The sequence below is a fragment of the Haplochromis burtoni genome, unplaced genomic scaffold, assembly GCF_018398535.1.
Source record: "Haplochromis burtoni strain Fernald_Lab_line unplaced genomic scaffold, NCSU_Asbu1 Contig_501, whole genome shotgun sequence".
Taxonomy (NCBI): Eukaryota; Metazoa; Chordata; class Actinopteri; order Cichliformes; family Cichlidae; genus Haplochromis; species Haplochromis burtoni.
In genome coordinates this window covers 7,269-23,338 of record NW_024582862.1, presented here as the reverse complement: position 1 = coordinate 23,338, position 16,070 = coordinate 7,269, and the positions used below count along the sequence as shown (strand labels likewise).

The following is a 16,070-nucleotide window of genomic DNA, read 5'->3' as shown; positions in this document are numbered from 1 at the left end:
GGGCGTTTGGGGCGTTTTGTTCGCGTCCATCGCGTTCGGTGTGAACACACCGTAAGACTACAACATAACATGGCTGTCATGGTCTGGGTTCCCTCCCGGTTTTCCTGTCCACTGCTCAGGTGTATGTGGGGAGGTCCTGCGCCGACACACCTGTTCATTATCAGGTCATTACCCTCCTGTATTTAAGCACCAGCTCGAGCTTTCGCTGTTTTCATTGTGCGATCGGACTCTCTGATGCTCGTCGATGTCTCTCTGCCATCACTTTGAAGAAACTCACCTGTAATCCCAAGCTGGAGTTTTCCTGTGGAAAGAGGAACGCCCTCCATCGTTTCCCTGCCTCTGGGAAAAACTCTGCCACCTGCTCCAGCAGAATCAGAAGCTGAACTCATCCTCACCTGTTCCGCCTCCTGCTGCAGACACCTGTCCATACACCTGAGCTAGCCTGAGTCCACTGACAGAGTTACCTTCATCAGTTATGATGCTGAGTTTGAGCGTTAAGGACTGATGACAGAGTCTGGATGGGGTGAAGGTGTGGAGTTTCCTGAACATGTCTCCAGACTGTCGATGTCGCGATCACCTTCGCTCAGTGGCGCTCCATCCTGCTAGAAGCACTCCAAGCTGCTCCTGGATGGTTGGAAGGTGTTGGTCTGTGAGGACGTCGCAGTGAGATCAGCTTGGAGCTCTGATACGGTGGGACTGCAACTCCACACGTCAGGATTTGGTCCAGAAGCTGAGACGCAGCAGAAGAAGACGGGTCAAACACTAATGTGGGTGGAGGGCTCATCCAGCAGTAAAAGTCTGAAACTGTTCCTCAGCGAATTGCAGAAGTCATCACACTGAAGCGTCTGAGGAGGACAGACGATGTTTCGTGTGTGAGCAGCTCTGACTCTCCTTTAAAGGGACGCGTGAGCGTTTCCCGGGTCGGCGTGTTAGGAGCCGCAAGCTCCTTCAGACACGCTCGCAGTAAAGCAAAGAAGCTTTGATGCGCGCCATCGCACGACCACGTCTCCATCCAAGCACTCGAGATCGTTCATGTTTCATCTTAACCCTTTGTGTCAGGCAGACTGACTTTCCTTTAGTTCTTCTTCTGCTCTGTGAAGCGCCGGCTTCAGTGTCGTCATCTCTTAAATCAGCTTTAATCACCTGCAAACACTCACACATCCGCCCGCCTGAGAGACGCAGCTCCAGCTCTAATGAGTCTTTAAGGTGGCCTTTCAAACCACATGAAGTGAAACCACACACACACACACACACATACACACACACACGACACACACGGCTCTACCTGTCTTGTGTCTCCAGGTGTGTTTTAATCTCTCTGTGGTCTCTGCGGTGTCACATATCAAACAGACTCCCGCCTCACCAGAGGCCGCGGGGCTTCCAGGAAGGAAGTGGCGGCGGCACCGTCTCCGCCGACTGATCTGCTGGAGCTTCAAAAGCTCCTTCAAAAACTTCTGAGGACCCAGCGGCTGACAGAGGGCAGATCAGAGGGGAGGGGAGGGGTATAAAAAACAAGCGCACCTGAAGGCAGCAGGTAGAAGAAGGCGAGCTTCATTCGGATAAGCAGGAAGGAGACTCTGCAGGTTCGCTCTGATGACTGAAAGAAACGCAGCTCTGTAGGACTTTCTCGTGAAGAGCTCAGAGGAACTGAAGAAGCTGTGAAGCCGTTTTTGCCCGACTGATCCACTGATCGATTGGAGGATGTGGATGCTGCGCAGCGTCCTGTGCGTGTCTGTGGTCTGCGGTCTGGCTCTGGACTCAAACACCATCAGATCCTCCAAAGAGTCGACGCTGCAGAGCTCCGAGCTGCCGGTAAGACGAGGACACCTCACACTCTGCATCCCGCTGCATTCCGTTTACGTGACGTCGAAAGCCTCAGGTCAGCGCGACCTGAGGCTCCTCACCTGTTCATGCTGCACTGCTGCCTCCTGATTGGCTGACTTGATAACTGATAAATAAGCAGGTGTTCACAATAAAGTGCTACAAGTTGGATCTAATTATTCAAACCTGAGACAGAAGCTCATTCATTTATTTTAAAAATTATTTTGATACATTTATTAAAAATAATTGTATTAATATTTTTGAATGTTTAACATCTGGAGTCAACTTAAAAATCTGCTTTGTCCATTCAAGCTTCCTTTAATCTTTCCAGCAGAAAGAAAATTCATTACATCCTTTTAGTTCAGTATGTTTGAGTTGAATTTTATTTACACAGCACAAAATCACAGCAAAGAAAACCCACAGAAAGGTGTTGGTGTCAGTGGGGAGGATGAACCCCCTCGAACACAACAGAGCTTAGGCAGCAGCAGCAGCGAGAGGGAGAGTCTCTGATGCTCTGAATAAATCTGCGGATGAAATGTGAGAGCAAGTTTTCAACTTTCAGATTCATCAGGACAGAAAATCGCTGAAATCGTGAAAGCGGTTCTTCAGGGTCGCTTTAGAGACGTTAGACTGATCTCTCGCTGCTCGTGCACGAGGCCTCATTTCACCAGTCTGCAGGAAGCTCCAGTGTTAAAGCTTCCTGTCTGCTGAGTTTTCAGTTTAAGAGCCTTAAAGGCCAAAAACAAAGCGAGACGGCGTCGCCCAGCGCAGACGCGTGTCCTGCTCTCTTTGCATGCACTCATTTAATACTTCTGGTAAACGTGTTTCTGGGTTTTGTCCTGCCGTCGCTGTGATGTGAAGGATCTGTGTACAGCAGCAGGTAACAAAAGTCACGCTTCACAGGCACAGGTGACGCTGTCATTACTGCAGCAGGGCGGAGTTTCTGTTCACGTGAAGCTTTGTTGTCTCAGATGAAGATCTTGATCAGCTCAATGATCACTAAGCTGATGGATGAATCAGTCTGTGAGGAGCGCGTCTTCACAGGGTTCAGCTTCTCTGTGTGGACGGATTTCATTTTTTAAGATTCATTCAAGAGAAAAAAAGCAGCTGCTTGGCGCCATCTTTAACTCTGACATCACTCTCTCACCTTTTAGGATCGTTCCCATGACGACAGGATGGAGACAAATTCCAACTCCCACCGACGACAAAGCCCGCCATGTACTTCGACTCAATGCAACGCACCTCCGGTCAGTACCGCCTAGCCCCGCCCACCTGCCGGCGCTAGTAAATCTGTCTCCTGTTAGCTGGAGTTTAATTTGGTAAATTAATAACAAAGTGAATAATAAAGGTTTATTGATCCTCCATCGACCTCCACCTGCAGGCTTCACGTATTCACAGCGACGTGTCTGTGCAGCGCTCACGGATACTCACACACTTTGACATCAATACTTTACGTCTTCACTCAGTGTGACGCAGTGATGACGTCCTCAACAACTTTATTCACAGACATAAACAAAGGCTAACTGCTAACGCTGCTGCTAAAGTGTGCATGTCAGTAATGAGTGACATCACACATGAGCACTTCCTGTTACAGTTTGAATTCACTTTACATTTATATAAATAAGTACCAGGAGGCCCCGCCCCCGCTGTGCATCACTGCCCTACAGGATGCAGCGCGTTAAGGCGACTGTTATTATTTGGTGCGATATCAGTAAACCTAGATTGGATGACATCATTTGTCTGATGATTCTTGCCTGTGTGCAGCAGAGGGGGCGCTGCAGTAACAGAGCTGACAGAAGGCCGTCCCCCAGTGACGGACAGGCGGACGGACAGGCGGGCAGAGTGACGGGAGGACAGAGGGACGCTGACGGCAACAGGACCAAAAGTGAGAGACTGAGCATGTGCTGCTTTCCCAGAGTGCACTGCAGCAGGAAGCGGGCGTGCTAACATGTGTGTGTGCGTTTCAGCTCTGGAGATGTCGAGCTGCGTGCGGTCCGGCGACTGCGCGGACGGCCTGTGCTGCGTCCGGTACCTGACCGGCAAACGGTGCCAGCGGATCCCGGTGGAAGGCGAGGCCTGTCTGCTGCGAGGTCCAACCAAGCGGAGGAGGAACCTGGGACGCTGCGACTGCGATGCGGGGCTTTTCTGCACCGCCGTGGACCGGGTAGAGACGGGCAAAAACAAGGGCCAGGGGGTGTGCGCGCCCCGGCCGAAGCAGGGCCAGCGGAAAACAAGGCATTCTGGGAAGAAGCGGAGGACGGCAGAGGGGAGCTGCTGACGGACTCATGAACTCTTTATTTAAGTCTGTAGAAGGTTTTAGATGTTTCTCATATCACAGGTTCATCCAATCAGCAGCTGCCACACTTTCTCCATCACTGTCACTTCAACCAATAAAAGTCAATGAAAGTTGGTCTGAGCTCTTCTCAGGTGTGTGGGCGGGCACAGGTGGGGTTTGACTGACAGCTCTGTGGGACAAACTCCACCCTTATTATTCATTACTCACTCGCTGAGCAGCATTGTGACCCTGCAGTTCCTCTAACGTCCACCAGAGGCAGCAGCGACTCAGGCCCCATAGACTCCCATGTTAAAACTGATACACAAACTGCTTGGTGTCCAGTGTTGGGCAAGTTACTTTGAAAAACTAATTAGTTACAGTTACTTCTTCAAAAAAGTAACTGAGTTACAATTTTAATAATAATAGATTGGATTGATATAGCGCTTTTCAAGGCACCCAAAGCGCTTTACAATGCCACTATTCAGTCACTCTCACATTCACACACTGGTGGAGGCAGCTACAGTTGTAGCCACAGCTGCCCTGGGGCAGACTGACAGAAGTGAGGCTGCCATATCCACATACCAGGACAGAGTCCGGGGATCGAACCGGGGACCTTCCGGTTACAGATGCGCTTCCCAACCACCGACTAAATATAAATATAATATAGAATATTTATTATATATTATAAAAGTAATTAATTACTAGGAAAAGTAACTATTGTGTTACTTTAAAAAAGTGTTACATTAAATGATGCTTTTTAGGCAATGTAGTGCAAATTAAATGAGCCAAACTGTAACAGCCTTAGAGTACTCAGCTAAACAAGTATTTTTCTCCATGCAAAAGTAAACAAAAAGAATACTTTATAATAATAATAACACTGTATAATAAAACTAAAACATTTTATAAAGTACAAAAATATAAACAGGTAATACAAAGTGTCAACTCCATGGCCATTTACAATCTATTTGAAGTCACACGTGCCGTTCTTGCAGTAGAGGTTTATTAGAGTCCTGCTTTAATTTCCTCTGCTTTTTTTTTTAAACATGAACTCTTGCCACATCCACACACCCCTTACATCCATCGTAGCCATTAAACCAGTGGTTGCATCTCAAAACAAGGAGCTTCTCAAATTTCTTAGCAGAGAGTCAGTTCCTCTTTGGAGAGAAGAGGAGCTTCCCAAGGCTACAGTCTTTGTACTGAGGCACTGAATGGCGTGGCTGCATTGTATCTTAGTGAAATATTCCTTATCAGTGCACATCTATTCTAATGTGAGCCCGAGGCAGGTGAGGTTTACGGCACAAAGAACCACGATGGTCTGAGTGAACCCTGAAGTTATCTGGATATACCAAACACCTCCTTCCTGGTGGAGGCTCTGCTCGAGCACGCTCAGAGGAAAAGCTTCAGTTTATTTTATATGAGAGCATCAGCAGAGGCGTGGAGCTGCTCCACCTGCAGTCACACACCTGTGGGTTCTCACCACAGCAATGCACATTATACATTCTTTCTACACTGCTGCACGCACACACACACACACACCGCCGCTGTGAGCGACTTTAACCTCGTGTTTCTGTGATGAGTGCAGTGCTCTGTGTCAGCTCCGCCCTCCTGTTCAGGTGTAATTCCACAGCTTTACCAGCAGGTGTCACTTGTTAACAATTTAGAAAGGCCTGCACCTGTGAGAGTAATCAGATTACACCAATCACCCACACAGTTCAGCAGAAACGCTCCAGATTTACTGTTAGAACACATTTCACAGTGACATCACTTCCTGTCACAGCTCAGGTGTTCGGCTGCAGGTAAATTTTATTGCTGAAGTTCAGAACAACGCCTGTCCTTAAATACAATTTAAAATGGCCACGCCGATTGCGAGGGTGGCGGCGAGCTTTGAGACTCAAACATCACAACACACGTTTCAATTGTCAAGGCATCGTTTGTTTTATTCTCTTTGATTTAACGAAAAACCGTCAAGACTTTGTGAAAAAACGTTAATGCAAAAGAAACTTCCAAAAGGCAAAGTCACAAATGCAGCAACAGGATTTAACAGAATAAAAAAAAAAAAAGAAAAAGGGGGTGCAGAGGGGGATCAGGTGGGTCTCCATCAATAGGAATGTTGAATGGTGGAGGGGTGGAGCCTAAACAGGGAGCAGCTACAGGACGGGCGGGCAGGAAGGGCGGTGAGCTCAGAGCTGCCCGCAGTTGGCGATGACGACCTTGCCTTTGGGTTTCCCACTACTGGTGCCAAAGCCCTCCATCTTCTTCACCACGTCCAGCCCCTCGACCACGCTGCCGAACACCACGTGCTTCCCGTCCAGCCTGTGGGCACAGAGAGCGCCGTCAGGACACAGTGAGACAAACAGTCTGAATACACTAAACTGACCTCTGACCTTCAGCTTAAAAACCAACCATGACGCCTACTTAAAAAAAAAAAAAAACGAGCTTCCTTTATTACCTCCTTCAGCCAAGGAGACACCAGAGGATGCTTGTGGAAACTAGCAGCCCACGCCACCAAACACATCATGAAACTGTCTGCACGCCACGACACGTCCTGACTAAACACTGCTGATTGGAGAGATTTAAATCTAAACACGGGGCCGCACCGTGATGTCAGCCACAGCAGGTTCACTGCAGCCATAACCAGCAGTCACCTAAGGAGGGAGTGAGTGACGCGCAGAACAAGCGCGCTGCGAGGAGGATCTGTTGATGGATGCTGCGACGCTCCGAGTGCACGAGAAAAATTCCCCGTGCGACCAGAGCTGAGCCCACGGACGGGGTTACCGTGTGCGTCAGTCCCGTTTGTGTCTGCAAGCTGAGTTTGTGTTTCCAGCGCGTGCAGTCCCCTCCCACACCTGCGCACGTTTAAACCACGACGACCCGCTGACAGCGGTTTTAGATCAGCGCTTTTGTCGCTCGAGCCCTTTGTGAGATTAAACCTCGTCTGCAGCTGTGAACATGGGCGGAGCCAAGCGGTTAGAGGTCGTTCGCGTTCATCGTTACCGTCTCAGACGTCAGAATCACTTTATTATGTTCCATAAACATTTTGTTCTGAGCAGTTCTACTTCAGGTTTAACTGAAAGACTAACACGGCGTCATGTTTGACGGACTCCCAGCTCCCGATGACGACACCATCTGACGGTTACCTCTGGTCATTTGATAAAACACTCCAGCACAACCCAGAGCAGGAATATTACATCAGTGCCGATGGATCACTTCACACCAGCGTGGGTCTGACTTCCTGTCTGTGAAGCACGGGTCCGAGCACGTACGTACCATGTCGTCTTTGCGGTGCAGATGAAGAACTGAGACCCGTTGGTGTTGGGGCCGGCGTTGGCCATGGACAGGATGCCGGGGCCGGTGTGTTTCAGGGTGAAGTTCTCATCTGCGAACTTGTTGCCATAGATGGACTTTCCTCCGGTTCCGTTGTGGTTCGTGAAGTCGCCACCCTATGACATCAGAGGCACGTTACAGATCACATGTTGACACAGGTAAGGAGTACTGTAGTGTCTTATTAAATCTGCTCTCACTTTCTCTGTAGAACCTGCATTTTGAGCTCACCTGGCACATAAAATCTGGGATGATGCGGTGGAAGCTGGATCCCTTGTAGCCGAATCCCTTCTCACCGGTGCAGAGGGCGCGGAAGTTCTCAGCAGTCTTTGGCACCACATCAGCACGGAGCTGCAGGAACAAAGTTCAGAGAGAGGGAAGGGATGACTTTGATCTTGAGACACCACCTCGGCCGGCAGCTCCCACGTATGGTCGCCAGCCAAACTCCGGAGGTTTATCAGCCATGGTGAACTTTGCTCAGCCCGCCCACAGCCTTACAGCGCCCTGCTCCGTGGCGCTGCAGGTAAAGGTAGCAAGCCCGGCTGACTTCTGCTCAGCCCGAGTGGAAGAGCTGCAGCACTGCGTCTGCAGGGCCCCCACAGAAGTGACGCCACCGCGGAGGCATGACCAGAGGTGCAGCAGGGTGAGGTCTGCAACTGCTGCGCCTGCTCAGCAAAAACACAGTGTGAACCTTCATCTTTTTTATCCTCCATCTGCTGCGAGAACTGGGAAGCTCCGGTTACCCCACAAACCCCCCAACCCTGCCAGGAATGCAGCCGTTCTGGTTTGGGCCGTTTTTAACGCGTGCATGCTGGGAACGCCCATAACGTCCTGCTGCTACAAGCACAAAATGGCTGGACGGCTAGCACTCATGCTAGCTATTTTTTAGCCTGCAGTTAACCTGGTTAAACAAACATAAGCCCGCCAACGAAGCGCCTCCATAAGCGGCAGCTCTGTTACGTAAGGTTAGGTTCTCACACCGGGAACAAAGGGCCACACGGTAACCCCACATCCGCATCTCAACTCCCCTCCCCCCGCGGACCGCGCCAGCTCAGTGGAAGATTCCAGAAGCAAACACGGGGAACAGCGCAATTAGCCTCGGTGGCTAACAGCCACAGAACCGGCTACTCAAGTTTTATCACATGAGCCTCAGAAAAAGCGTTTCCCCGCCCCGTTCGTCTCACACAGGCGACAGTTCACCGACAGCAGCGCGGCTTTCCCGGGTCTGCGAAGGCCGCGCAGCCGCAACAAAGAGCCTGCAATAAAAGTAGCATTAGCATCGCTCATTCGTCGGCGGGTAAAATACTCGCTCCGAGGGGCGCGGGCCCAGTCTGCGACTCCATGTGACTCGAGTTTGAGACATTTTCCGACCACAGCTAACCCGCTGGTCTCCAATCAATCGGGGACTAATGGCTGTGAGCAGACAGGCATTCAAACCAGAGTCGTTCAGCCCCGGGACGCTGACATTGATATCAAAATCACACTAGCTGCATTCTACGCGCCAACGGCGGCCTCTGCAGCTGCAGTCGGCCCCGGAGCGCCTCGAGCGGCGCTGGCGAGCAGCCACAAACACGTGCACAAGGCCCCCCCCAACACGCTCGTGACAGCTCGGCTAGCTGCTGTGATGCTACAAGGAAACAGGAGGCTGCCCCCAGCAGCTGAAGCCCGGTCCACGCTGCCAGGAAGAGCCGCGGCAGAGGTGACTATCGGCACCCAGCAGCAGTTACTAACCGCCGTCTAAATTCAGTAGCAGTAAGCCCCACCGACCCCCGGGATAAACTACCGGCCTGCGCACCGCAGCAGCAGCCTCACCTCCATCACGATCCGGCCCACGGATGCACCGTCAACGGTGATTTCGAAGAAAACTCTGGGCCTGGCCATTTCAGTAGGTCGAGCTGGAGACGGAGGACTGAGGAGTTTCCCGGCGAAAAGACACAACGGACCACAAGGAAACGAAAAGATCCGAGGATAAAAATTTATATAAGACGCGAGTGGGCGGCGTGAAATCCCAGCGAACCAGTCAGTAACACGGGATTATTTGATTGAAGCGTGTTTAATCCAACCAGCAGAAAGAACAGCGAAAGCTTTTCTCTAAGTGGACGACTGAGTTTAACGGTGCGTTCTATTCGTATGTCAGGCCGACCCGCCCGGGCGGGGCTTGGGTGTTGGGAAGGCTCCTGTCCTCGGAGCACCGCCCCGTTTCGGCGTCCAGTTTAAGGAAAAAGTGAATCTCTCTAGTGCCAAAGCGGCGCGCGCTACAAAAATAGACAACGCGAACCTCCAATGGCAGCAGAGCACACGAGGTGGTGGGAGGGGTGAACGTCAAGTCTGGCAGCCAGCGGGACCGTGCTGCCACCGCCTGGGGAGGGGGGCGCGGTCACGCGGCCAGGGCGCGGTCCGGTGTTTCCTGCAGAGAGCGGACTTACTCATCGTGGAAATTTACTGCGCGCGGAAAAGTTCAGCTCGAGACGAAGTTCAGCAGCACAGCTTAGCGCGCAGACTCAGACTGAGCTGCGTCACAGCTGCAGGAGGTTCGTCAGGAAATCAGCTGTAAACAGTGACAGAGAACGAGTGCAGCACCCCAAACACACCGTAACAGTCTGATTAAAGGGTCAAATTCCCCCACACTGCTGTGCGAAAGTCCTGAGCCCCCCACCCCATCAGTTGCAGGAAAATGTGAAACACGCAGTGATTCTGAATTCAAAATGTGAAACATGTAGAAACATGTAGTGTTGTATTCACTGATGTACCTGCAAACACAACATTAGCCTGACGGTGTGAGCAGCTCTGTGAGGGTCTTCAGGACCAGTTCTCATTTCAGGGAACAGAAGATGATTGGCTGAAGCTCCAGGTCATCTCTACTGTGTCGGGTGGATTCTTCCTCTTTCCTAAGGATGTGACTCTCAGATGCTACAGACACACTTTTAGGCCTCACAACTGTTCTTCCCAGATCTACAAAGTTTTCAGCTCACAGCTCTTTGGGACTCTGCTCACTGGTACAAAAACATTATTTTATGTTAAACTGTTATCAGTTTTCAGATTCAGCTAAAGAAATGGGAACAGGTGTGTTTGAGTGACAGGCAGTGTAAAGTGCGCTCAGGTGTCTGTGTGCACACAACACCGGCTCCTTGTCCAGTCAAGGTCAAGGTCAAGGTCAGATTTATTTATATAGCACATTTCCAACAGCCGATGCTGCACAAAGTGCTTAACAATAACAATAAAATTAAAAGCTACAGTGTAATACAATAATAACAATAGAAACAATAAAATAGAAGAATTGAAACAATACTAACTAATTCAGATAAATCCAAAATGCTTGGGTCATAATGTGTTAAAAGCCAGAGCATAAAAGTGTGTCTTTAGTAAAGATTTAAATTGCTCAAGAGTTTGAGCAGATCTAATATTAAAGGGGAGACTATTCCAAAGTCTGGGACCTGCCACAGAGAAGGATCTATCACCACGAGATTTGAGGTTAGTCCGTGGAATGGACAACAGTAGTTTTGAACTAGATCTCGTGGGTTTTCCTGGAGCATAGGCAGAGAGGAGCTCTGACAAGTAGGGGGGGGCTCGGGCGTTGAGTGACTTAAAAACAAAAAGTAAGAGTTTAAATTGGATCCTGTAGGGGACAGGGAGCCAGTGTAAAGAGGCTAAAATTGGGGTTATATGCTCTCTCCGTTTTGTACCGGTTAGCAGGCGAGCAGCAGCATTTTGAATCATCTGAAGGCGATGGATGGTGGCATGATCTAGGCCATAATACAATGAATTGCAGTAGTCCAATCTGCAAGTAAGAAAAAGGTGAGGAGCCTTTGTGCTGCATGAATGATTCATAGGTCAGAGTTAAGAGGCTTAACGGGGAAAATCGTTCAGTGTCGATGCCGCCGAGCTGCTGTTCAGCGAGCTATCGATCAGTGACCTTTCATCACATAGGTGCTGAGAGAGAGAGGCTTCCTGCTTAAAACCTTAAGGTCAGCTTTTCTTAAAATAACGGAGCAGTGAATACCAGGAGAGGCCTCGAGGAATCAGTTCAACTAAGAAAGCCGTCTGTGAGAGAGGGAACAAAGACGCAGTGCTGTAAATGTGCTCCGTGTCCAGCCGTCGCAGTAAAACCTGCAGAAACCTCAGCGCCCTCCACGCAGCCTCACAACAAATCAAGGTGTGCATGTGCTATGTCTTACAGTGCACTGGACTTCCTGTTCACTGCACATAAGCTGATCGTGTTTCATTAACTGATATGAAATCTTAGAAATCTTCACCTGCTCGATTTTGTTCCCAGAATGTTTTACCTGCGCTCACGTCCTTCATCAAGAATTTATTCTTCTTCCTGCTCCTTTTCATGCATGGAAACAGTGTTACTTTAATTGAAAGGAAGGTTGTGTATGGGAATGCATTACTGCTGTACCATGTGTGAAACAAATAAATAAATTAAAAACTCACATATCTGGATTTAATCCTGGGCTCGGCTGTTTAAAAGATGTAATCTGGATACAAACCATCCCGTTTGGGTAACCCAGTTTTTAAAGGTTTCCAGTACTCACTGGGCTGCAGAGGGCGCCAAAACTCACAATATCAATGAAGCTTCACTGAATCAGTGAAACTAAGTTTGATAGTAACGGCTGTTCCTTTATCAGAGAATTCATCCTTTTATCCACAGCCATGTTTACCTTCCTCAGGTCATGATATTAAAGGTGCAGTGTGTCATTCTCTTCACTGTTTATCACCTCTAGTTTTTTGGCTATTATTACTTTTCCTGTGTAATCCAGTCTCTAGCCAGGTGCTGGGATTGGTTAATCCTTACCAATCCATAGTCTAGGACTAAAAAAACCCTTTGAACAACTAGATTTCAGAACATGATCCTGACTGGATTAATTCTGCTTTTGAACCAACCGTGAAGATGATTTATTATAAAACTGAATTGTTGGAGGCAGGTGCACCCACCAACACCAGACTCCATTCAAAGTTTGATTTTTAGATCGTCTTTCTTTCCATTAGTCTTGATTTAATTCATAACATAATATCGACAATATTCCAGATTACAGTTTACTGAACACAGAGCCGGAGGTTTGAATGTTAAACTGAATAAAGTGGATGTGGAATCTATTTGGAATTCATGTCCTCAGCACCAAAATCTAACCTGTGAGAAAAACGTGCCAGAGTTCATTCAGAAATGTGCAAATTTAAGGAGATGCCGTTTTGTACGTTTCTCTGACCGAACATGTCGTCGATCAAACACCAGCCCGTTTCTTACTGTCACATTAAATCTGTGACGTTTCCTGTTTTATTCACGGGGACTCGTTTCAGCGCGAGTAATGAGCGGTGTGGACGTCGATGCCCGTCGATGCACGTCGATGCACGGCGAAGACCTCGCCGTGATGAAAGCGCCGCAGCCTCTGCGTGTCTTTCCAGTGTCTGTTTATTAAATTACAAACTTTATGTTATGAGCATCGTTACTGAATCATCGTGTACAGGTTTCCATGGAGACACCACAACTGTTGGACTCTAAGTCACTATACAACAACACAGGATGATGATGAAGATGAACCAGCGTTTGTCACTGCAGCTTCAGCCCAGATGTGAGTAAGCCACATGTGCAGACTGCAGCCAGGTCAAAGGTCAACCAGCCCGCTTACAAAAAACCCTCATAACATGAGGGGAGGAGGCTGAGCAGCTACAGTCGCCCGTGTTGCCTCTCTCTGATTGGTCATCAGGAGGTCCGTGTTGCACGCCGGGGCCGGGCGTGGACCCCTCAGCATCTCCAGTGAGAAAGGAAAGCGTGTCCGTGGGAAAAGACGCCGCTTACAGCTCGTCTGCAGCCATCTTTGCACCGAAACTCCCGGCTGTGACGCGCCACACTGCTGCCTTCACGGGTTTCACACCCACCAACAGCTGGAACCGCAAAGGACGCCAGCCGCACTGGAATAACCTGAATCACGGGCTGAGCCAAAACACTGACAGCCAATCAGATGTCAGTGTTGTGCTGTTACACGAAGAGCGACTGGGTGACATCGCTGTGGGCGGGGCAGGTACGTGAAAGCAGCGCTGTGGCGCCTCTTTGAACTGACAGGGAATGAAGGATGAAGCATCGAAACACAATTAAAAACAATAAAATAAAGTTACCATGGAGTTCATAATCACACAAAAAGATTTTTTAGATTCAAAAGTCGCCATTTTGTTTTCCTTCCTCCTCACGGTCCGCCCCTTCCTGTGCAGACGGTGCCATGTTGGCGGCGAGGATAAAAAATAAAGTTCGGATGTTGCCGCGACGTCTCGGCGTGGCCGACCCCGGAGCCGTGCGAGCGCTTCAGTTGTTCTCAAACAGCGACAGCAGGTCGTCGTTGTTGTTGCTCGGCAGGTCCGGAGGGCCGAGGTAGGACAGCAACTCGTCCGGGTTGGTCAACTCAGGAAGCAACTGCAGGAGCAACGAGGACAACCAGCGTTAGACTCGGCGCCGGCCCGCTCACCACAGTTCACACAGTGGTTACGGATTAAGCACAGCTGATCAGCGTGACGCTCGCTTGACTCACCTGCTCGGTTACTAACGACCTGCTCGACGTTATTCTGCTGTTATTGTTTTATCACAACGTTTGTTTATTAAAGTCGTGTTGTTTATCGCCGTGACGATGGCATTTATCACAACACCTTTGTCCAGCACATTCTTGTTCTTTACTCACATTAGAAGCTCAGTAAAGTAGAGTCTGTTTCTACTCACGTCAAGAGAAGTTTCCGGAACATCCGCCGGGCCCCCGAGTCCAAAGGAGCCGTCGCCTTGGAGACGGGGATTCTGGTTGCTACGCTGCATCATCTGGTTGCCACCCCCCATTTGCGAGTTGCCATGGAGACCCTGCGACTGCTGCTGGTGCTGCTGGAGAGGAGCACCATGGGAAGTTGAGTCCATACGGCCTGAGCCTGGCATCTGATAGGGAAGGACACAAGGGGGGAAGGAAAGGAGGAAGAAAGAGAGGAAGGAAGAAGACGAGAGAAAAGAGAGGGGAGAGGAGGGAAGGAAAAAGGAGATGAGAAAGGAAAGATTTAAGGAGGGTGGAAGGAAGTATGGAAGAAAGGAAAGGAGATAAAAGAGGAAAACAGTGATAGGAAACAAGTCAGAGCACAAGGAAGGAAGGAAGGAGACACAAAACGCTACGTCCAGATGAACAGAATCGACTTTTGGAGAAGAGGAGGTTGTGTTTGTTGTCAGAACAAATCTAAAGCAGTGATGATGATGATGATGATGTACCTGTCCAGCCAGCGGGTGAGGGGGGGGTTTGTCAGCGGTGAGGAGGGCGCTGGAGAGCTCCGACTGGTAGGACAGGGGCGGGGGGCCGGGCGAGGAGAAGTCGCCGCCGATGCTGGGCGTCCCCGGACCGCTGAAGTCGGAGAACGGAGCCGACAGCGTGGGGAAGGACGGAGCTGAGGAAGAGAGGCGGATTAATACACGTGACCAGCACAGGAGGTGATCGACTCGCCGCTGTGAGGTGGAGCATCCTACCTGATCCGGGGTACTCAGGCGTCGTGCTGCTGTTGCTGCCGCCGCCCCCCCCGGGCAAGGAGGGGTAGGGCATTGGGGACGAGGAGGAAGAGGAGGGGGGAACCGCCGAGGTGGAGGAGGACGAGGAGGAGGAAGGGGTTGGGCCGAGCGAGGCGATCATCTCCATGACGTTGGGCATGACCATGTGACTGGGGCTGAGCGTCCGGCAACGCTTCAGCACGGGGCCGTCAGGCTCCTCCTTCACGTGGAGGTCGGGCTTCACGGGGACGGGCTTCCAGCTGCACACCGGGTCGATGGTGATCTCCTCGTACTCCGAGCTGAATCGAACACATTTTAAGAGTCAGTTTTCATTTCAGCAGCCGGAGCGGCGAGGAAAACAGGAAGTCACTGAACAACAAAAGGGTCTCACTTCTGCACGTAGATCAGGATTCCCAGCATGTACTGGTCCACCTCCAGACCCTCCAACAGAGCCGTCTTACTGCAAACACACACACACACACACACACACACACACACACACACACGTTAGACCTGCAGAGGACTATTTCTTCAGTAGAAAGTAGTTCCGGTAAAAAACTGACACCAAACACTCAGCTGAGGTGAGTCGGATTTGATGATAACAAGAACTCTGTCTGCGCGTGCGTGAATGCGTGCGTGTGTCGTACTTGCACACAGGACACCTCCAGGTTCCTCGCTCACAGTTGAGTTGCAGGTACGACTCCAGATCGAAACACTGAGAGAAACAGGGTCGTCGGTCAGATTTGAGCAGGAAGCTGCAATTTTCCAAACCTGCACTTCCTGTAATGCCCATTGACGTGGAGCGCTGTGATTGGCTGGCACTCTGACCTGTATGTGTCTGCAGTCATGGCCTCTGGCGGGCAGCTGGATGCGTCGGAACGTGATGGGACACTTTAGCGAGACCCTGATGGCGGTCTGCTCCACGCCGTCCTCGCCGTTTAACCCGGGCGTCCCGGGGATGGAGCCGCTGCTGAAGTTCCTCTTTACTGAGAGACACAGAGGCAGGAAATCAAAAAACATCAAGGCAGCAAGTTGAGCCTGGGGTCAGAGTTCAGCTGCTGACCCGCAGAACACGCCCACCTCTGCCGCCATTTTACAGCAACACACCAACGAGTGACGACATCATCACTAAATATTATTTATTTGGGGGGG

General features: G+C 50.2%; 3 protein-coding genes across 4 annotated transcripts in view; 1 reads left to right on the top strand and 2 right to left on the bottom strand.

Moving 5' to 3' along the window:
- Positions 1 to 1,507: 1,507 nt before the first annotated feature.
- LOC102305768 (dickkopf-related protein 4-like) lies at positions 1,508 to 4,438 on the top strand. 2 transcript variants are annotated; one of them, XM_042213950.1, is made up of 4 exons: positions 1,508 to 1,812; positions 2,976 to 3,068; positions 3,589 to 3,706; positions 3,789 to 4,438. In XM_042213950.1, exons 1-4 carry the CDS (start codon positions 1,702 to 1,704, stop codon positions 4,097 to 4,099), a joined length of 633 nt encoding a protein of 210 aa, XP_042069884.1. In that variant the 5' UTR covers positions 1,508 to 1,701; the 3' UTR covers positions 4,100 to 4,438. The 2 variants fall into 2 exon arrangements, with proteins under 2 accessions (XP_042069884.1, XP_014184541.2); XM_014329055.2 differs by having other exon boundaries at positions 3,586 to 3,706.
- A 1,568-nt stretch (positions 4,439 to 6,006) lies between these two features.
- Positions 6,007 to 9,421, bottom strand: LOC102305468 (peptidyl-prolyl cis-trans isomerase). Its single transcript, XM_005946755.3, has 4 exons — positions 9,230 to 9,421; positions 7,649 to 7,768; positions 7,364 to 7,536; positions 6,007 to 6,409 (listed from the first exon to the last, which is right to left on the bottom strand). The coding sequence occupies exons 1-4, from the start codon at positions 9,296 to 9,298 to the stop codon at positions 6,277 to 6,279; spliced, it is 495 nt and encodes a 164-aa protein (XP_005946817.1). The 5' UTR covers positions 9,299 to 9,421; the 3' UTR covers positions 6,007 to 6,276.
- A 3,388-nt stretch (positions 9,422 to 12,809) lies between these two features.
- The window catches only part of LOC102305155 (zinc finger MIZ domain-containing protein 2), a gene marked incomplete at its 5' end in the record, with an annotated part of 8,185 nt that continues 4,924 nt past the window's right edge, over positions 12,810 to 16,070 (bottom strand). The window contains 7 exon segments of the mRNA XM_042213957.1: positions 12,810 to 13,823; positions 14,124 to 14,327; positions 14,649 to 14,821; positions 14,901 to 15,217; positions 15,310 to 15,378; positions 15,566 to 15,633; positions 15,747 to 15,904. Of these exon segments, the coding sequence (XP_042069891.1) occupies positions 13,716 to 13,823; positions 14,124 to 14,327; positions 14,649 to 14,821; positions 14,901 to 15,217; positions 15,310 to 15,378; positions 15,566 to 15,633; positions 15,747 to 15,904 (1,097 nt within the window).